The sequence below is a fragment of the Rutilus rutilus genome, assembly GCF_951802725.1.
Source record: "Rutilus rutilus genome assembly, chromosome: 11".
Classification (NCBI taxonomy): domain Eukaryota; kingdom Metazoa; phylum Chordata; class Actinopteri; order Cypriniformes; family Leuciscidae; genus Rutilus; species Rutilus rutilus.
The window spans coordinates 4,834,266-4,855,759 of NC_140216.1; the positions used below are offsets into that span (position 1 = coordinate 4,834,266).

The 21,494-nt window shown below is 39.4% G+C and overlaps 1 protein-coding gene across 1 annotated transcript; it reads right to left on the reverse strand.

Annotated features, from left to right (window-relative positions):
- Nucleotides 1-1,775: 1,775 nt before the first annotated feature.
- col1a2 (collagen, type I, alpha 2) lies at nucleotides 1,776-21,180 on the reverse strand. The gene is made up of 49 exons (XM_084422754.1): nucleotides 20,869-21,180; nucleotides 18,233-18,268; nucleotides 17,884-17,967; nucleotides 17,516-17,572; nucleotides 17,195-17,239; nucleotides 16,950-17,003; nucleotides 16,814-16,867; nucleotides 16,667-16,720; nucleotides 16,521-16,574; nucleotides 16,292-16,345; nucleotides 15,712-15,756; nucleotides 15,489-15,587; nucleotides 15,342-15,395; nucleotides 14,704-14,802; nucleotides 14,568-14,612; nucleotides 13,981-14,079; nucleotides 13,032-13,085; nucleotides 12,824-12,931; nucleotides 12,539-12,592; nucleotides 11,742-11,840; nucleotides 11,525-11,578; nucleotides 11,266-11,364; nucleotides 11,126-11,179; nucleotides 10,975-11,028; nucleotides 10,839-10,892; nucleotides 10,306-10,359; nucleotides 9,997-10,041; nucleotides 9,806-9,904; nucleotides 9,621-9,728; nucleotides 9,420-9,473; nucleotides 9,276-9,329; nucleotides 8,321-8,374; nucleotides 8,101-8,154; nucleotides 7,844-7,951; nucleotides 7,577-7,630; nucleotides 7,418-7,471; nucleotides 7,124-7,285; nucleotides 6,921-7,028; nucleotides 6,722-6,829; nucleotides 6,548-6,601; nucleotides 6,298-6,405; nucleotides 6,161-6,214; nucleotides 5,965-6,072; nucleotides 5,012-5,065; nucleotides 4,817-4,924; nucleotides 4,371-4,617; nucleotides 4,084-4,268; nucleotides 3,744-3,986; nucleotides 1,776-3,090 (listed from the first exon to the last, which is right to left on the reverse strand). The coding sequence occupies exons 4-49, from the start codon at nucleotides 17,516-17,518 to the stop codon at nucleotides 2,944-2,946; spliced, it is 3,813 nt and encodes a 1,270-aa protein (XP_084278880.1). The 5' UTR covers nucleotides 17,519-17,572; nucleotides 17,884-17,967; nucleotides 18,233-18,268; nucleotides 20,869-21,180; the 3' UTR covers nucleotides 1,776-2,943.
- Nucleotides 21,181-21,494: the final 314 nt, after the last annotated feature.

Below are 21,494 nucleotides of genomic sequence, written 5' to 3' on the forward strand. Positions count from 1 at the left end.
CTGGCCCTCCCTCTACTATATAAAAAAAACAACGGTCATTCTAACTCGCATTGTATTGTTTTTTTGTTTTATATACTAACTGAATAGTCAAAAACTGTTAGAACCGTAGTTTCTTAAAGACAAGAACAAAATAAACCTCCATGAATTATGAATTAAGTTATATAAATTATGTGGCTCAGCCTCCCACCCAGTTGACAGAGGCACTGAAGAAGCCAATCAGATTTTAGCTGGCTGTATTCAGTACAACTCTTAGCCCCGCCCATTGCAAAATTGCTCTCATACCTCCCAGAGCCAATGGGTGGAGCTTGATGTCTAGCTCCCCCTCTCTTGATGTTAGGCGTCATTTGATCATCATTTGGCTCTGCAGCAAGCACCACTTGGGAAAAACCATAGGGAAAAACCAGTGAGCCTCAGAAGTGTTGTGGAGGCCATCTTCTGGCGAGATGTGGGTATTCATCATACACAGTATATAAACGGTATTCATACATCGGGCGTGTCGCACACTTGCGGTCTTTGCACTTGACCTCTTCTCTACATGCATGACGTATTTGTGTTTGCTCCAAATATTCAAGTGGGTGTGAAGACCGCAAGTGTTGAACTTTTGATTACTCGATGGGACACTCTTATAGTACTATAGTGTAAAAATGCAAGTAAATGTTTTACAGAGCTTTATTTACTTAGGAAAAAAAAAAAAAAGTGTGTTCAGTAGTTCCGGTGTACTGTAACAGGAATGATAAAAACAGTTGTAAATGTTTTACAAAATACACATACTCATCTCTGCACCAATACAATATGCAACACTGCATTTTACTTCAAAAGTTATGGTGAATTCAGGGTGATTGTTACACCTTTTCCCAGTCATTGTAATGGCAAAAAGTGTCCCAAATCAACCTGAATTCACCCTATCCTCCAGTTTCACAGACAAGGCTTATGATATTCCCAGACTAGAATGCATGTTTGAGCTGTTTTAACTGAAAGCAACTTGCACCACATATCTTAAAATATGTCAGTGCTATTGTTTTGTCTCAAGATGCATATCAGTAATGTTATATGGCACATTTATATGCCCTAATTTTGGCTTAATCTAAGCCCTGTCTGTGAAACTGGGCCTATATGTAATATAGTTGACATGGACTGTTTTCCTGGACATCTGAGCTTGTGAGTTCCTGAACATGATGAAGGATGGGATACTCTTAGCCTCAAATACTGCTCCAAAGCAGCATAACAGATGATGTGAATTTAGTGTGAGTTTAGACCTGAGACGAGTCTTTCGCACTTCCTGTCACTCGATAATGTCCACTATGTTTTTGGACACCACTACAAATGGCTGTCCCCTCCAATTGTGCACTGCATAAGGGTATAAGGAGCGATTTCGGACACAACACTTTTCTTTAAATGGGAAGTCTGGGATTGGCTGTAACAGAGTTCATTTCTGGGTCAAAAGTTAGTGCTTTCAAAAAACTGTACAGTAGCTAAACTGAACGTTTGCCCTCTTGAACCTCAACAGATTTGATCAAGATATTGAACAGACAAAACCTGTTTTCTCTGTTTTGCTGTCAGATCAAAAGCTATATTTAGAGGGAGACAAAAAGGGGAAAATGATATATGAAAAGATTGTGAGCAGATATAACCCTTGACTGAACATCTAAAAGAAACCTGTTCTGTCAGGGGTTGGCAGGAATGCTATTTGGTGCACAAACAAAGTGTGGCATTCAATGCTATCTTTATGTACAAATCTACATGTTTGGATTCTCTATAAATACAAACATGCCAAGTTGCAGTGACTGCCTTTTTATTTGATTCAAAAGTGAGAAAGATTTTGCCATCTAAAAAGCATGCCATATGTGAAAACAGAGGAAGATAAGCTCCTTATGGCAATAGACTCAAATGGTTGCTAAGACAAACACCCAATTCTTTTTGAATAAAATAGAAAACCAATTTCACATTTTGAAAATGAACACATTAAAATCATTTGCTTGTCAATGTAAGAATTAGAAATCAGGCAGACATCCAAAATGTCCAATTTAGTCAGACATCTTTTTCAACATTAAAGCAATTAACACATGGAATAATGTGTTTCGGAACATTGGACATGCTTTATTTTCAGAACTTTTCACAATTTATTTAAACATCTCACATATACAAAATAGGTACAATAAACTTTGTGGTTTGTTTTTTGAGAGAGTGGCCTCTGCAACCCTTTAAAATGGACGAACGGTGCTGTCAGTATTAACACTGGGGGCGTAAAAGAATGTAATGCCTGAACAAAAGTAAAAAAAAAAAAAAAAAAAGTCGAACAAAACTCTGAGAAAACAAAACCAAATGAAACAAAAAGTAAAACCCAGACAAAACATCAGGTTTAGGAATATTCCACCTGCTTAAAAATGGGGTTATCAGGGGGACCTGTGCAATATTCCTCAGAGACAATACAAAGTAATACAGTAACAGTGGTTTTCTTTCCACAGCTGCATGTTTAGCACCATATAATATCACTGCTTCAAGTATTGGAGCACCTTTGAAACAGGACAGAACTTGAAGTCTTAGTACCAACTAGTGACAACTAGGATGTTGATTATTATTTTCCTTTACACATGAGGTAGTTTAAACCTTACGGGAAAATGTGGTTTTAAACTTCCTCTTTGGAAGATATACAAAGACCACAAAGTGATGTATACTTTCATTGTTTTTATTACACTTCCTTTATTTTACAAAATGATGACATGTCCCATAACATGGTGTTATCCCGTGTCTCTTTGGGCTGCTGTATTAATTTGCATTGCGCAATGCTCCGTTCAGTCCATTGGTCCTCTCCGATAGAGCCCAGCTTAAGCAAGTGGATTTGCGGAAAAAAAATCAGCATTCAGTATAAAAAAAACACAGAAAGAAGGGCAGAGATTTTTCTTTTTTTCTTTCTTTCTCTCGTTTAATTTATCATGAGTCTATTTATTTGAAACAGACTGGGCCAATGTCCAAACCAAACTCTTGATCTGCGCCACCAATGTCCAAAGGTGCAACGTCGAGGATTGGAAGGCGAGATGGTTTATTTGTTCTGTATTCAATGACTGTCTTGCTCCACTGGCCAGTGTGTCTCTGCAGGGACACAACAAAAAGACAAAACATATTAAGAGACTTTTTTTTGACAACCATCAAACTGTCATAAACATGCTGTGATGTAAAAATGTATGGACCATCTCACATGCATGCTGAGCACTATCCACTGTGACTGTATAATATTAACCTCTTAAAGGGTTAGTTCACCCAAAAATGAAAATTATAACACGAGAATGAACCTCATTTGTTCTCACACGTCAAGTGAACATGCTTGAGTTTCCGTTTACCACAACTGATGAGTGAGTTGATATAAATAGTTGAATAAAAGCCTAAATTAAATCTGTTCATCATATAAAGCGATCGAGTCTCCTCAGAAAATTTGGAATAAACCGCTCAATTCATTTGGATTAGTTTTACGATATCTATATGAACTTAATGATGTGTCAAAGTGGTAGTTGAGTAGCTGTCACTGGAGAGACAGAAAACGCTCAGATTTCATCAAAAAGATTTTCATTTGTATTCTCAAGGTAAACGAAAGTCTTCGGGGTTTGAAACGACGTAAGGGTGAGTAATTAAGGACAGAATTTTCATTTTTTTGTGTGAACTATCCCTTTAACCTCTTATTTTGTACATTTCGTGCTAACTGAATGAAGATTTTGTCAGTTTAATCAAAGTGTAAAAAGAGAACTTACACTGCAGCCATCCTCTAGGACGCTGAAAGTGAAGCGGCTGTTGCCCTCTGCCCTGAGCTCAACATCGTTGGAGCCCTGCAGCAACACAGCCTTCTTCAGGTTTCCGTTCTCAGCATCCATGTAGGCGATGCTGTTCTTGCAGTGGTAGGTGATGTTCTGGACTGCCTGGTTGGCCAGCAGACGCATGAAGGCCAGCTGAGTAGCCATGGACTGTGGGCTCAGGGTCTCATCATTGTAAGCAAACTGAAAAGAGAATGGAAGAATGCAACCTTCAGACTACTTTCTCTTTATATATCTTGAACAGTCATTCATTTTGTCCTGTTTCAATACTGTGACTTACCTCAGTACCACCATTGATGGTCTCGCCAAACCAAATGTGTTTCTTCTCCTGGGAGCTTCTGTACCAGTTCTTTTGTGGGATGCTCTCGGGGTGGGGGTGGATGCAGGTTTGGCCAGTAGAAAAGTCGCAGAAGGCCTTGATGGCATCCATGGTGCAGCCCTGGTTGGGGTCGATCCAGTAGAAACCTACAGGGGAAGAAAGCAACATAGATAATAAGGGGAAATTAGAAGAAGTAAGGGTTAGAGCTACTGGAAAAAGGAGCACTTCAAACAGCTTTGGTCACTTACCGCTGCTCCATTCTGGGTGGCTCAGCCTGATGTCACGGCAAGTACGAGCAGGGTTCTTCTTTGAGCCCTCAGGGGAAAGCAGATTGTCAATCTGAGTGTTCAAGGACTTGATGGTGGCATCCACCTCATAATCCTTGGCCCTGAGAGAGCCCTGGTCAGCTCTGTACTCATCATAGCCTCCAGATGTGTCATATCCACCACCAGATGGACCAGGGGGTCCGGGAAGACCAGGAGTTCCAGGAGGACCCTACGGTCAAACACAACATTGATTAACCACATATCGTATTTATGGTTACAACTTTGTGTTTTTCTCTACATTCAATCTCAAGGTAAGGTATAGTATTTTCTATATTATACGTATTATATGCATTTATTTTCTTACGTTGTCTTACTATTAACAATAGGAAATGAAGAATGAAGAAATACTCAAATGCATATTTACTTACAGCAGGTCCAACATGTCCAGAAGGACCACGGTGTCCAGGGGGTCCAATAGCACCAGGCATGCCATTTGAGCCGTCCTTACCAGGGGGACCATTAGGACCAGATGGGCCCTGAAGACAAATTGCAGACAACCATTATGCACATTTCCTCAATGTCATGACAAAATCCTAAGTCTGGAGAATGAGAAAGTTACTTACTCTTGGACCAGAAGGACCAGCAATACCAGCAGGGCCACTGTCACCAGAAGGACCCTGTAAGACAGTTACATTTGTTCTTGTTGTGGAGTCTTTTATGCTCAATCATTTAATAACAGTGGTGGACAAAAAAGAGAAAGAAAAAAAAAGTATTTCTACTGCGTTACTGTTTTTAAGTACATTTTTTCAACTTTTTATTTTGGGAAAATTTTACTTCACTACATTCCAAACCATAATATCGTCCTTTTTACTCCACTACATTTCATAAAACATATCGTTCTTCTTTATTTTGAACTGAAGATAGCGCCATTCCTTTTGAGATGCAAGAGCAATGTCCAATTCGTGAACGAATTGATTCTTTCCAGTGAACCTGCTGAATTGGTTCACAAATAACACTGACAATTTGGACTGATCCAATTGCATCTGTTGTTGAGTCATCAAATCACTGATTCAATGATCTGGTCAAAATGAGCCAAGAACAGGGATATTGTCAGAGCTTAAATGTGAATGCAACTGATGGCATGAAACTAATGAATTTTAGTATTATTGTCAATGAAATCATATATAGGTCATGATTGTCAGTTACTTGTGAACTAAATCTGTTGTAAAAGGGCAAGCTTTTTTAAATTGATATTTTAGTATATTAAAGTTTGTTTTGATAGTGTGATAGTTTGCTTATTTGCTATACATATTAAATGTATACACTAATCGTTCTTATTTGAGCTGAACACGGACTAGTTTGTCTAGTACTGGCTAAAATAAATAATTGGTTCATTGATCAGTACTTTTAAATCATGAGTACATTAAAAATCGAGTACTTTTACTGGAGTAATAATTGAATAGGGAATCTGTATCAAGTACTTGATTTGTACTTTGTCCACCACTGTTTAATAATCTGTATGAGAGCGAAACAAACTGTTCTAACAGACGTTTATCAGCAAAGTTGTACCACTTACATTGGGTCCGGGCATTCCCTGCAGACCAGGATGTCCACGAAGTCCCTTCATGCCCCTATCTCCTTTGTCTCCAGCAACACCCTTCTCACCACGAGGTCCAGAAGGGCCCTGTTAAAGAAAGAGAGACAAGAAGTAATTGAAAGGAAGAAACTTTTATAGAAGCTATTTACCGTGTCCTTCTGTCTGACACACTTACAGGTGCACCTCTTGCTCCAGCAGCTCCAGCAGGGCCAGAAGAACCAGAAGGTCCCTGAAGGGTGTGTAAATGAGAGATTGTTTAGTTTATTTGTTTATAATTCAGTAAATGCTGTGGTTATGTTCAGTGACACATACAGATTCACCACGGTTTCCAGGTCTGCCAACAGCGCCTGATGGTCCATTGGGTCCAGGAGCGCCGGCAGGTCCAGATGTTCCAGCGGAACCAGGCTCACCACGATCACCCTGGAAGTTGAAATAGTCCAGTTCAGTTAAATTTTGTTATATATACAATAACACAATCTGTTCTGAACGTACAAATTTCTTACAAGACTACAGTCTTAGGATAAGCTAGTGATGGACCAATATGAATAAATTAGCTGTATACCTTAAGGCCAGCAACACCAGGACGGCCAGGAGGTCCATCATTACCAGGGCTTCCCTAAAAAACAACACGGATGTAAATATACATATACAAATATACATTTACGGATATGTAAATATTGTATGACCCTGCAAATTGTGTGTCTTAAGAAAAAGTCTAAGTTAAACTGTTACTTGCCTCACGTCCAGCCTCACCCTGAGGACCAGTCATACCGGGCATGCCAATGTTGCCAGAGGGGCCACGGGGGCCAGGGGCACCAGATGGGCCAACTCTACCAGGTTCACCCTAAAGTACACAAAAAAATCATCAATATTTATTTACCCTGAAACGTTTTGACCAGTTCGGACACAATCAGGAGGTTGGTCAGTGCACTTACAACAGGACCGGAGCCACCAGGAAGACCACGGTCACCTCTGGAGCCAGGAAGACCATTAAATCCCGCACTTCCCAGCTGACCCTGAGGCCCAGCAGATCCAGATGCTCCCTATTTTTAAACAGAACAAGTTTATAATGAGACATAATATATACTTGGTAATACTTTGCAATTAACACGGTCTGGCTAGTTCTACTAGTACTTACAGGTGCACCAGCCTCTCCAGGTGATCCCTTCTCGCCAGCCAGACCAGGGGGTCCAATCATTCCATTCTCTCCTGGGGGACCAGCAGGGCCAACATCACCACGAGCACCACGTGGGCCATCCTTTCCAGAAGCACCAGTGGGACCAGCAGCTCCAACAATACCCTAATGGTTGGGAAGAAAAACAGATTTCATGTGAGACCATGAAGATGGCATTAAATCCTGAAATGAGGCAAGCAGAAGGTCTGAAGTATTAGGTCTGAACAAGTTCATTTATAGTTATCTGATATAACTCACAGCAGGACCAGGAGGTCCAACTCTGCCAGCAGCACCAGGGAAGCCAGTCAGACCCTAGGATAGAGCCAGATATTCATGGGTCACATGTAGTAACATTCACACAACAAAACAAAAAACCTCCTGATAATACCATAAAATAATCCATTAAAGCATACTTACAGGGGGACCACTGTCACCACGGGCACCAGGTGGGCCAGCAGGACCAGAAGGACCCTAAAGATGAACAAGACATTTAGAACAAGTTCAGAATCATAAAAGAGGTACATAAATGTGTTGTCCAGACATCTTTGACTGAGACATAAAGTGAATTTATAAATACTACTACACTTACTCAGATTTGTACAATTATACCCAAGAAGTAAAGTCTCAGTTAGACATATTTCTTTCCCAGTAAATGTGCCAAATTAAATGTAGTCTCAAACTCACGAGGGGTCCAGTGTTGCCAGAAGGACCAGCAGGGCCAGGGGGTCCAGAGTCACCCTTTACACCAGCAGGTCCTTTCTCGCCTCTTTGTCCAGTCTGGCCGTCAGCACCCTGCAAGAATTATTGTGTCTATGTCATTTTTCAGTGCATGTCTGTTCAGAGTTTATAAAACAGCTGAGTTGGACGTCTAAAATTGAATGTATGAATCACTAAGAAGCATTCTTTAGTAGCAGACTTCAGCAGAATTCATGTGGACTTACAGGGGGTCCAGCAAAACCGGCAGGTCCAGCAGGGCCAGACTCACCACGCTCTCCCTAAAAGACAGGGCAACACTTGAGCATGAATGCTTGATTCTGAAGTGAATTATAACTTATGCTCAGTTATTTATTTTTCTAGTCAGTTTCCTCAATATTGGACAATTTGTATGAGAGAAAGGATCATGGTATCAATGTGTGATAAAGAAATGATCATAATACTTACAGGAGCACCACGAGCACCAGCAGGTCCAGCAGGACCGAAGGAGCCAGTCTCACCCTGGAAGAGAACACAGAGGTAAGTTTGATCAAAATGATCTTTAAAACTACTTTTTATACTTTTGTCCCAAGTCTCAAGGTTGTACTTGTAAATTATTTTGGTGATACCTCAGAACAGTTCAGCTACATTCATGCCGAAAGCCATTTGTTCTAAATTGGTGACAGTCCTTCAACATCTTAATCATGCCGAACAAATTTCACAGTACTGTTCTTGACATTTAATATATTTTGTCATTTAGAAGAACATTGGACTTCCAGTCTTAAATCAATGCATTAGCATTTCATCTGTTTTCAATGTTCAAAGCAAGATTCACCATGTTTGAGACCTACTACACATCAATATATATTTAAATATATATGTTTTACACCTGTGCAATGCTTCGTGTAGTGCATCACATTGATGAAAAGAAACAAACACATGCCGGTATATGTTTCTAATTTGTTTCCACAGAACATGGAGAACAGAATTGTCAGTATCACTGTCATCTAAAAACGGATCTGTTTCACAGTGAGGAGTAAAAATCTGATTTGGACCACATTTAAATGAATGCAGCAATGTTTGATTACTGTTTATTATATAGTAAGAATCATACACTGTTGATCACCATTGGTAAATGACCTAACTCCAGTGTATTTGAATCACGGAATATTGTTTGAAATATCCGGCAGAGGGCAGCAGTGATTTTCTATATCTGGCCATATTGTGACAGTTGCCAGCAGGGGCTTCTTCTTCAAGCAGTGGATCAAGGAGATCATTTTTAACGTTCTGTTAGTGGCATGCCATTAAATATATTCATTTTTATGCTGTCGCTTTTGACATATTATGGTGATTCAATGATTTACGGAGATAGCAACAATTCTCCACTTTGATCAGACATAACAGCTGAGAGAAAGCTCTTTACCTTGTCACCATTAGCACCGGCGGGTCCAGGGGGTCCACTGGGTCCAGGAGCACCCTGTGAATGAGAGAAAAATACCATCAAATCAAAATGTATGCTTTTTTTAAATTACGTATAAAATGAGATCTAGGTACATGGTATACTTACACGGGCACCATCTCTTCCAGCATTGCCCTCAAGTCCTCTGTATCCAGCCTCGCCCTGTGAATCAGATAAATGTTTTCAGTCAGCTAGGAGTCAGACAGGTTTGGCAACATATCCACTACGGAATGCTGTATAAGTACATCAACATTTTCTCCAAAGCTGTTTCATCATTATGGCGAACATGAGCATTGCTCCAACTCATACCTTCTCTCCCTTAGGTCCAGGGGTGCCAGCGGCACCACGCTCACCAGGCATGCCAGCAGCTCCCTGGTGTCCAGGGCCACCAGCAGCTCCAGCTGCACCAGGCTCTCCCTGAAGAATACATATTTTGTCAGTTATACTCATAAAAATGATCAGTCTGGATGGTGTGTGGTGACACATATACCTACTTTGTTTCCATCAGGGCCAGGAGTACCAGAAGGGCCACGAGCACCAATGGGTCCCTGAGCACCAGCAGCACCAGCGGGTCCAGGGTTACCACGCTCTCCCTAAACAGTGATAAAAGGGAGGAAGAACAGTCATTTATTCTCCAGAATGTGAAAATAAACACAGAACAAGAAATCAGAGATAGGTAGGTCACCTTCACGCCAGCAGGTCCTGATGCACCTTGATCTCCAGGGATACCCTGTTGAGAGATGTTGATTATTTGTAAATGATTTGCATGACATTGTGCATCCAATATTATGCAAGTGAACCAAAAACTACATAAGCCGCATTGCAGGTAAGCCTTCTCATTCGTCAATAAAGTACAGGAAATGCATGCTCTAAAGTAAGAATTGGCTCAGTGTTATATTCAGTGTTATTAAGTAATATATATTTATTTTCTGTATGCACTGCAGAATGTGCATTGTAAATTTAATGCAAGATGTTCATTGTGACAAGAACTTACTCTATCTCCGGGCTTGCCAGCCTCACCAACGGGTCCAGCGGGGCCAGGAAGACCCTGTTAAAGTTGAATGAGCGACATAAGTTGTTGAGAAGACTCAGTCACTAGATGAACGGGTAGAATGCATACAAGACTATTACAACTTTATCTTATGTTTTGTCTATGACAGTGATTCCCAACCATGGGTACACCCAGGGGGTACATGGAAACCTTTTGCTTTTCGCGTTTGCTTTCGTCTGCATTTCTTACACCTGGCTGTGAGCTGCCAAAACAAATAAGCTCAAGCTACAAGCTAAGCTTTATTGATTGTTTTTAGTTTAAAAGTAATTCACTGTAATAACAACCCCTTTAATAATATGTATGATAATGCTTAATGATACCCAGTATAATGTAAGTTGTTTTAGTGTAAATAGAGGGTACTCGATCCCTACAGATTATGGGTGTACATAAGACAAAAAAGGTTGAGAAACACTTCTTAGATTTAACTTCATAGAGCACTTTTAGTAAAGTTTCAGCAGGCATGACGTGACACTGACCTGGAAACCAGGAGCACCAGAGGGTCCCTGCTCTCCTTTCTCACCTGGGCCACCCTAAATGAGAAGACAACGATCTATTAGCACTAAGAAAAAGTGAAAAGTAATGTGTTCAGAAAATTTAAGATGGCCTACTTACAGAAAGTCCGACGGGACCAGCAGGGCCGTTGTTACCATCAGGACCAGGCTGACCCTGAGTGAAAAGTAAGGAACTGAATCAGAGCAGCTCAATAACTAATGATACTGACGAATAGCATATATTCCTCTCTCTCTCTCTCTGAATCACTTACTCTCAGTCCAGTAGGACCAGCAGGTCCCTTCTCACCAGGCTTGCCAGCCTCGCCCTGCAAGGAGGTTTATTGATAAGCTCAATGATACTTTTTGAATCTCTAAATAAAGGTGAAATGCACATAATAGAGTCATTACTTACAGAAGGTCCCTTGGGACCGGGGAATCCAATATTACCAGGCTGGCCTCTGGGTCCAGTTGGGCCAGGAGGGCCGGAGCGACCATCTTGACCAGCGGCACCCTAGAATACGGCAAACAAAGCACAATGCTCATAATATTTGTAATATTTTTGTCATTGCTTTCATTATTACATTTTTTTTTAATTGCGTGTTTTTAGAAATTACTTTGGGTAACTCAGAAATGTGTGTATATTATGTGTACAAAACAGCGATTGTACTCACAGAAGGTCCTTCCTTTCCAGGGGGTCCAGAAATGCCAGGGCTACCAGGGAGACCCTGAAAATATTTAAGATGAAGGTGACGTTTATATCAAACATACTTGTGGAATTGAAGAGATTAGGTATATGACATGTATTTCTTGCTTTGTAATCTACAGATTTTCCCTGTCATAATGGACTGAACAGATGAAAAGCAGTGGAAGGCTAATTGTGATACTCACTCTGGCCCCAACAAGACCAGCCTCACCAGCACGACCAGCATCTCCAGGAGGTCCACGGGCTCCAGGTGCACCAGTGGCACCACGGGCACCAGGCATGCCCTGAAGGTACAAGAGTCAGAGATCAGTGTCTTAAAAAAAGCATCAGATCAATTTGAAACTGCATGGATTTTCAGAGCTTCAAAGATATATTATTTAGTTTTTATTTATAAATGACCTGATGGTTAGCGATTTACGCTTTTATCCAACGCAGCTAAACTACTGTCACATTCTATATACATACACTAGTGGGCAAAAGTGATGTCCGGTTTAGGAAAATTGACATCTTCACACTTTATTCAAATATTGAATTGTTTTATTTTATTTGTAAGCATATTGCGTAGTTGTGCTTGAAGTCAATTGTTTTATTTGTGATAACGTGCCAAATTGTGTGACATAATTTTTGTCCAGGCTGCCATACTAAGAAATAATGAACACATGTAAAAACAAGAGAACCAAGAAAATGTTAATACCTGTTATGTTGTTATGCTGTTTCCTGTGAGCTTTTTGTTTTTCTAAGCATTTCTTTTTATATATATAGTAAAATAAAACTTGTAGCTGTAGTTTGCTGTTTTGACCAAATCATTTTGTCAGATAAAAACCTAAAAAAATATACATAAAATATTGTCCTCAGATTTTGATGGTTTAATCAAACTTTTAGGGTCACTAAAAACAAATACAATCTCTTGGACGTCACTTTTGGCCACTGCTGTAGTTTGATTCAATACAAAACGGGACTTTTAATATCGCTTGAATCTTACCATTGGGCCCGATCTGCCAGCCAGACCAGGCAGACCACGAGTACCAGCGGCTCCCTGCAAGAAACGTAAATGAACATAGATTAATAAAAATAAATAATAAAAAAACATAACCAATTACATGTATGAGTATATTTTATACTAACAATTAACCATAGGATCAAGTCCAGTAGATGTTTCGTATTATTCTTACGGGAAGAACTTGTCTCTTATTGTGAGAATTTCTCTGACACTTACAATTAAAATGGAGGTACCCCTTAAATATAAAAAAATAAGTTACAAACTTACTCTAGGTCCACGCATTCCCAAGGGTCCGGTAGATCCCTGCTCTCCAGTTGAGCCTCTCTTGCCCTCTTCACCAGAAGGACCAGTGGGTCCCTGAGGACCAGCACTACCCTGTACGGGAAGCATTCAAAGAAGGAGGTGAACAAGGACATTCAACTAGAGCACAGCCTTCATAAAATATGTTGAGAGGCATGACAGTGTGTTTACTCACAGGTTCACCCTTGACACCAGAATCTCCCTTCACTCCACCGGGTCCAGGGTCACCCTGAGCAGCAAAACAGTTCAAAGGTTAGACTGTTTCATTGTTCTACTAATGAGATGCACAAATCAGAATTTCATTATTAAAAATTGATTGTGGCGGTGATGCCCCCGAAATGAAAAAACAAAACGGCAACAGAAAATTTTAAATTACCTTTTGCTTGGGATGATTTAATAGAACAACTTTCATACTATTTTTAACATTTAATAAATGATTAAACAACGTTCCTTCCTCAATTGGTGTTAGTTTTGATTAACATCTCGTCTCTTTGTAAAATATTGTTTAAATAAAAATGACTGTATAGACCTAAAGAAAGACCTATAATTATTTTACTGCTGATCTATGCAATATAAATTTGACTGCAAAATGCTGTTGTTCAATTTTGGATCATTGTCTAGGCGTGGGAGTGTTATCAATTGAAAACGTGTCCTCTTTTAAATCTAATTAAACCTGGATGATTTCACGTTCAGAATTTCTGATAATGAATCTGTTAAGGCCCGTTCACACCAAGGCTGATAGCTATAATGATAACCATAAAGATATAGTTCTAAAAATCGTTCTAAATGTAAAATAATAGCAGAGTTCACACAGAGAAACACTGTCTTTGAAATCACGTCTTTTTTTCCAGGTGATGAAGGATCAAAATAATTGACAGCCAATCAGAATCCATCCAGCTTTAAAGAGCTGCCTTAGAATAAACAGAACGATATCGTGCTTTGATGTGGACACTAATATAGTTATCGTTATAGTTATAGTTATCGTTCTTGGTTTGAACAGGCCTTTAAAGTAATAGTTTCTCTAAAACATTCCAGCCTTTTTTATTTCAGCCAAAACCCCAAAATGGCAGCTAACAATTGGGTACATAATTAATGCACATTGTGACAAATCACATGGTACTCACACCAAGACCTCTTGGACCAGAGGCTCCAGAAGGTCCCTGGGGGCCAGGGCCTCCTCTAGGGCCAGGGAAGCCAGGGGCACCAGCAACGCCAGGTAGGCCCTGTGGAGGACATCAGAAATATATTTTTAAAAAAGAACAAACACTTACACACAAAGGTTGGATTCATAGAAGTGTTATTTTAAGATAAAGCACTGAGTAAAGACGGTAGAGTAAATGCAAAGTCATCTGTTTTATGATGAATTTTAAACTTAAAGGTACACTATGAAACAGCTTTATGAGTTAATAAACACAACTGCATGCTTTGTTTATGTATATGACGAGTCACGCAGGTTCTGGGCTACTCCTCAGCGATTGTCGTCCCGCTCGAATATAAACATTTATTATAGGTGTACCGTAGTGATCCAGGATAAGACAAAAACACGGTTTGGAAGATGGATTCATGATGTACTCGCTCATTATATAAATGTTTGTCAATTTTGTCAAAACTATTTGCCAATTATTTACCATAATTCAGTTGAAATTGAACTGTAAAATGATAAGTATATTTCTTGTTCAAATTAAGTAGTATGAAACGTATGGAAACTCACAGCTGCTCCCTTAGCGCCAGTGATACCGTTAGCACCAGGATTACCCTGTAAAAATACAAAGAGAGACACGTTGTTATTTTTTTTTTCTTAATGAAAATCAGATGAATTTATCTGCAAATATTTAAAATGCACTCACAGAGGGTCCAACTGGGCCCACAGCACCGTTCGTGCCTGGCTCTCCTCTTTGTCCCTGAGGTCCAGATGGGCCATTGGGACCAACAGCTCCAACTTCTCCCTGTGAAATATTATAGACATTGTAAATTACAGATTGTAAAAAAAAGGACGGTTGCTAAGATGAATTAAAGGGATAGTTCACCCAAAAAGTGAAATTCTATGATAATTTACTCGCCCTCAAATTGTTCCCAGCCTGTATGAGTTTCTTTTTTTCTGGTAAACGCAAAAGAGGATATTTTAAAGAATGTTGGTTACAAGACAGTTGACGGTAGCCATTGACTTCCATAGTATTTTTTTTTTTCCTACTATAGAAGTCAATGGCTACCGACAACTGTCTGGTCACCAACATTCTTCAAAATATCTTTTTTTGTGACACTCACTCATACAGGTTTGGGAACAACTCGAGGGTTGATAGAATTATAATTCTGAACTATCCCTTTAAGAAACGATAAATGTAGAACATGAGATCTAATCAAATGATATGAACAGCCAGTATTAACTTCTCTTATTCATTTTCTGTGGCATTCTTTTATGCAGAGGTTTTTGCAGACTACAGATTTAGTCAAATTCTCCTTTGAATTCACCAGTTGTCACTCATACCTTAGGTCCAGGGGCACCAGGGAAACCGGGAGGACCAGCTGATCCCAAAGGACCCTGAGAGGAGAGAAAATGTGTTACGTCTACAGGATTATGTCATAAGGCAGATTTTAGGAGACAGAGGGGTCAAAGGGCAGCCTATCCACTCACGGCAGGGCCAGCAGGACCAGTGTTGCCATCAGCACCGCGAGCACCAGCTGGGCCAGAAGGGCCAGCACGACCTCTCTCACCAGGAAGACCACGACCACCCTGTGCAACAAGAGGAATGAGAGTTCAAGTAGGGATGCATTCAAGGCCATTTGTGCTGAAGTCAGAATTAGGATATGCATTAAACATTTTCATATCACTGAGAAAATAATAGTATTTTACTTACTCTCTGTCCGGGGGTTCCGTTTGATCCAGGAGCGCCATTCTCACCCTGTTGAAAAGAGACAAACAAAAGCCTTTAAAATATGACACTATAGATTTGAAGTTAGTCATTATACGGGCTAAAAAATGTGCTTTACGGTATGAGTAATATTATCAATAATAATAATAATGCTTGTTATTTTTATAGCACCTTTCATATGTAAAAGTCAACTGTAAAACAAATATTCTTTTGAATTGCACTTCGATTCCACTAAACTGAATTACTTTATGTGAAAGTGGCAGGTGCATTTCTTTATAGTCTGAGATGCTTTAGAGAGCCAAGACACACAAGTTTTTAATATTAGCATGTTTGAAGCATGTTTTTTTTAGATTGTGCTGGGTTTAACCCTGTGAGAAACCTTTTTTATTCAAGTAACGTTTTGGAAGAAACAAAGTTAAACCAAGTTTTTAAGTGAAAATAAATGGTAAAAACCTCATATATAGTTTTATCATACTTTTTTCTCTCGTTATGAAAATAGCCACATAAGCTGGCATGGCACACAAACTTTAGGCTGCTAAACTTTTACATCATGTGTGATTATTACCTTAGTACCAGCTGCACCAGGCTCTCCTTTGCGTCCATCAAGACCAGTGTAACCCTGATGAACAAGAAATTAAGAGCATGGCTATTTAGGAGATTACTCACAAAACACGTCTGTCTCTAGAAGCACTTGAAACTACATGTAAGCTCTCACTTCAGTATATCTTCTATGAGAAATGTTGGAATTGATGTCTGAAAGATTACAATGTCTTTCCTCAACACTGAGCACTTACTCTGTGTCCCTTCATGCCAGGGAGTCCAGGAGTTCCTGGGAAACCACGGGCACCCTGTAGAAGAAAGAGCAAAGATGAAGCTCCTTACTGAGGTAGATACAAACATGCTTGATTTAAAGAAAAAACTGTATAGTTTGATGCCTTACCTGTGATCCAGGTGGTCCTCTATCTCCAGGTTTTCCAGGTCTGCCGTTGTTACCCTTAGAGAGAAATATAAAAGAGGAGGTCAAGACACAGTGAATGCATGGTCAAGTTATCGTTTCAGGATTAGCTCATGATATTACAGCACTCACATCTTCACCATTTTTGCCAGGAGGTCCAGAAGGACCACGAGAACCAACAGCTCCCTGTTATGAGAAAAAAAATCAGCTTTTAAGTTCAAAAGTCATTTCCAAACTGTGCGAAACAGTGTTGACCAAGAATACTTACAGCCTGTCCGGGCTCTCCAGGCTCACCAGCATGTCCTTGGAATCCTTGAGGTCCCTATTTATTCATGGGAAAAGGAATAAAAGAATGTCACATTTAGGTTTTAAGAGCCATATATACTCACAGGATATATGCAAAGTGATATCAGAACTAATAATTACTCTAAATCACTCAATTGTATTTACATTTTTATTGAAACAGAATCAAATCTACATTTGCAATCTGGTTAAAAAGATTGAAACACTCACAGGGGAACCAGGGGGTCCGGCTGGGCCTCTGGGTCCGCTCAAACCCTGGGAAAGTGAAAGTAAACATGAGTGTGACCAGTATGACCAGCAGTGGTTTAGCTATCATGATGAATGTTGGCCCATCTAAAATAAAAGGTCCAATCTTTAATATGCAGGACACTACGGCAAAGAAAGTTGTGCAAATCATCATACTTTAGTACTGAACTTTTCAAGTATTTAATACACAGTTAATATAAACTTAATATGAATATATTTAATATTAGCAGAAAGGATTCACAACTGAAATAGAATTGAAGCTGATATTAAATGACATGAACTCACCATTGGTCCAGGGCCGGGGTCAGCTCCTTTCCCGCCATCATATTGAGCAGCAAAGTTCTATAAAAGTAATATTCCACTATCATTAAAAAAAAATCCGAAAAAAAGAAAGAAATACATTCTCTAAATGTTTCTTATTTCATACTTAAATTATGAAACTGTTTCTATCATTACACTGTAAATAAATACAGCCTCACAGCCATTTTGAGGCCAAGGTTCAGGGCAAAGGTTAAAGGTCAAATGTTAAATATGACTCGGTCATGGGTCAACGGGAGGAGCATAAGCCTCGAATATAACTACCCGGAAGCTTTAATCACTCAACCGCTATGGGAAAAAAAAAGAAAAGTTTTTGGTTTGAAATGGAAACTTACTCCACCAAGACCAGGGGGGCCGGGAGGGCCGGGAGGCCCATCAAGTCCAGGTCTGCCGGGTTTTCCATCTGGTCCTTTAGGACCCTATGTAGAACAAGAACAAATAACACAATTAAGCTAGTTATGATTGCTCTAATGTTTTAAAATGTGAGGTAAATCTGTAGCGTTGACGTGAACTAGCCACTATGCTAGTGTAGTGAAACTGAAACTATACAAAACATACATAATAGCTCTTTTCCTGTCCATATGTCCTTATAGATAATGGTTTAGTGAAACACCTTGTAATAATGCAGCCTTTGGCATATTTTAAATGTAACTATAATTCAGAAAAATTACGGCGTAAACTTACCCTCTCACCTCTGGGTCCTTTTGGTCCCCTGGGGCCCTATTTATGGACAAATATAATCAGACAACAGGCACAGACCTATGGCTTAAAGTCTAACATTTTACTGTCAGACATTCATATGAAGAACATTAGCTTTTCATATGCATGCTATGCAGGGTGCATTTTCAGCTTTGAGTCAGAGTTCTAGACTCATCACCATAAACATGAACATAACCTTAATATAACTGCACATAGAAAAGTGAATAAATAAAAAACAGGATTTATTTATTCCCTCTTTCTAAGATTCTTATGTCATGTCTCAAAAGCATTTCTTGAGTTGTTCAAACTACAAACATGCAAATTAGTCTGCAAAAAGAGTTATAACATGCACTGTCCAGTATTCATCAGTAAATACTGTTAACTGCATGCCTGGAATTCGATATTAGATATTAATGAAGGTAGCAACAGAGGTGCTTTAAGGAGCACACAGGCCTAGAGCAGGACGATGAGCCTGTCCCGCTGAAGTTCCTCATTATGCTCCTTTAAGCACCTTCTGTTGTCGGTGATCAATACTGTCATGTGATATTCAGGTGACAACAGTTTGACTCAATCCCAAATAATATCCCATATTTATGCCAATTCCATTAATCTATACTACGCATGTCCACTTGAGGGAACTGCTGGGCAAAATCCACCAGGTTGGAGGAATTTCTGCGGCATGTTGATTTTGTTACTTTGAGTCCACCTCTTCAGCAGGCCATCTAAAAAGGGTCCATTGTGCCCTGGCTGTCTACTAGGCAGGGGAAGGTGATCTCTAGTTTCACTGACATTTGCCTGAGCCAATGCACTGCTTTCCTCATTCCTGTCACAGGCAAGACGGAAAGCCCCAGAAATAATCCAAAATGCTCTGGTGTATTTGAGATTGACCAAAGGATCTTTTCACCGAATATCATCATCCGCTTGGAGATTTGGGATCAGATCAGGTAAATATCTCTATTAATACAATTGAAATAACTTCATGCGAGTGTACTGACCGCTGTATGATGAAGATGGGGGGTGGAGGAAGAAAACGGAAAAACAGGGGAGAGAAAAAGGGGAAAAGACAGAGGTGATTGATTAGAGTTATGCACTCCACATAATGTTGAAATACAGCAACGTTCATAAAAACCAGACAAGTCTACTATTTATTATTTTAGGCTTTACTCGTGTACAGTATTCTGTTGTATCCTTACACTGTTTATGATAAATACAATATCCTTACATGCAAAAATCAATGTGTTAAAATGGAAAAATTATGCCTTTTTGATTTTTTTTTTTTTGTTGTATTGTTGAGAAAATGAGAGGACCTGATCATAGTAGGCCTGGGTTTAATTTTGTGTCTTTTTCTGTAAAACAATATCTTTCAGTTAAATGTGCTGTTATGATAGAGCATCTGTACGAATGGATGGAACTGTAGTGTAGTGTCTAAGAAAATTATATCCCAAAGCATAAAATTATTCCTAATCAATATACTTATTACTGTACTTGCTTAATTTACTAATTAATTGCTGATGCATTTGAGTTCAAATGAAGTAAATGAGTAAATCTCTTTAAAAACAAAAAACAAAAGTGCAATATTTTGATTATATATATATATATTAATTATATATAAATATATTTATGTTTTAATACAATATATACACTGTTCTATAGTGTATTTATAATATAATAGTTTCCTAGGCTGAATGTATTTATTGATTTATTTTAGCAAGTGAGTCACATACAGTAGAGGTTGTCAGGTACTATAAACCTGTAGAGGTGATCGGGTATTGTTTACATGCGTAGGCCTTCCGGTTGCATTGCCAACTATGAACTATGAACCCACCGAACTAAATCGTTTTATCCTATAGGAGCCACGTCTCATGTCGTTTATTCTCCACCAGGTGGCGTATTTGACTACAAGGTGATGACCTAATGCCACTTTAAATGTCAGTTTTCTTAGTTTTCTAAAGAAAAATAAGCTATATTAAAAGGTAAGAATATTTTACTAAAACATTTTGGGTTTTAGAGGCATAAAATCGATTTTATGATAGGCCTATATTTCAAGTCTCTCTGCATATATGAGTCTTAACATTTGGGTATTATTTAAAATAACTTGTTGCTTTTTATACTTAAAATAGTTCATTTAAATGAGATAAGAATATAAATCAGTTAATTTTATAGGATGTTGTTTAAATGTGATGTTACAGACTTCAGCCAGCAGGGGGCAGATTTTACAGACCCCCCCTTTAATTAAAAAAACACTCCTGGAGTCTGGGACAAAGATGAGGTGCAGCACCCTTTCCATAAATTAAACACGTTTAACCAGCTGTCCCTTGACTATATTTTAAAAACTTTTTTTGATAATAGTATTTGATAACTATGCCATGTGTTTCCGTTTCTCAATCGCAACAGATGAAAATATCCAAGACCACGAAGTATCCATTAAAAGGATCCGCTGGATTTTACAGTGGAAAGCCGAAAGGAAACGCCTCAATTCTTCAGATGTAGTTCTAGCTTTCCTTGAGGTAAATTTCCCAGCAAGGTTCAACCAAACAAGCGGAGCAAATCCAGTAGAAGAAGAAAGAAAAAGCCTTAAGATCCTTGGTTAGACACACAAAAAAAGCATATTTCAGACTTACATTGACATGATGCTAGGTACGAAGTCACTGCAAGCAGCAACAGAATCCGGGTATCCACAAAGCTGAGCATGTCTAAACCGACATGCAGACTCCTTGTGCTGCAGTGCCCTGGTAAAACTCAAGCAGGCATACAGTTGTGGTATAAACTCCAAACTTAGCAGGAACCTGCTGCCGTGATGCTAGAATAATAAAGAGCAACCAGCCCTATTTATATGGCAGGAGGTTCCCTTGACTGCGTGTCCAGAGTGCGCCCCCAAACCAATGGGAGAGAGAGCCTCTATATGACTCTCATCCTAGCACTGCCCTCATCCCAGCCTCTCTCTCTTTCTCTCAGACTTTGGCAATGCTCTGACAATGATGACGAGTACAACGTTTTAATTAGATCCATTCTTTTGAGGACGTGGACATGGTCGAGGTTTAAAAGAGAAAAGCGTTGCGTTTTTCTCAGGCTTTTCAATGGCTCTTATAGGATGGATGCGTCTGAGCGCGTCAAGCGGACACTTGTGGCACATTTTGCGCATTTGAAGCATCTTCACAATGCGCTTCTGACCCCGGGAACGGGAGATACAGCCTGTCTAACTGAAGAATACTCGCTATGCAGGCTTAATAAGTCAGGCTTAGTCGCT

Excerpts from the sequence above, each read along its gene's own strand:
- col1a2 (XM_084422754.1), bottom strand. Across the intron at positions 14,080-14,567 it reads CTGGCGCTAAGGGAGCAGCT|GGCCTACCTGGCGTTGCTGG; the intron begins GTGAGTTTCCAT and ends TGTCCTCCACAG. Across the intron at positions 5,066-5,964 it reads AGGGAATGCCCGGACCCAAT|GGTCCTTCTGGTGACAGTGG; the intron begins GTAAGTGGTACA and ends ACTGTCTTACAG.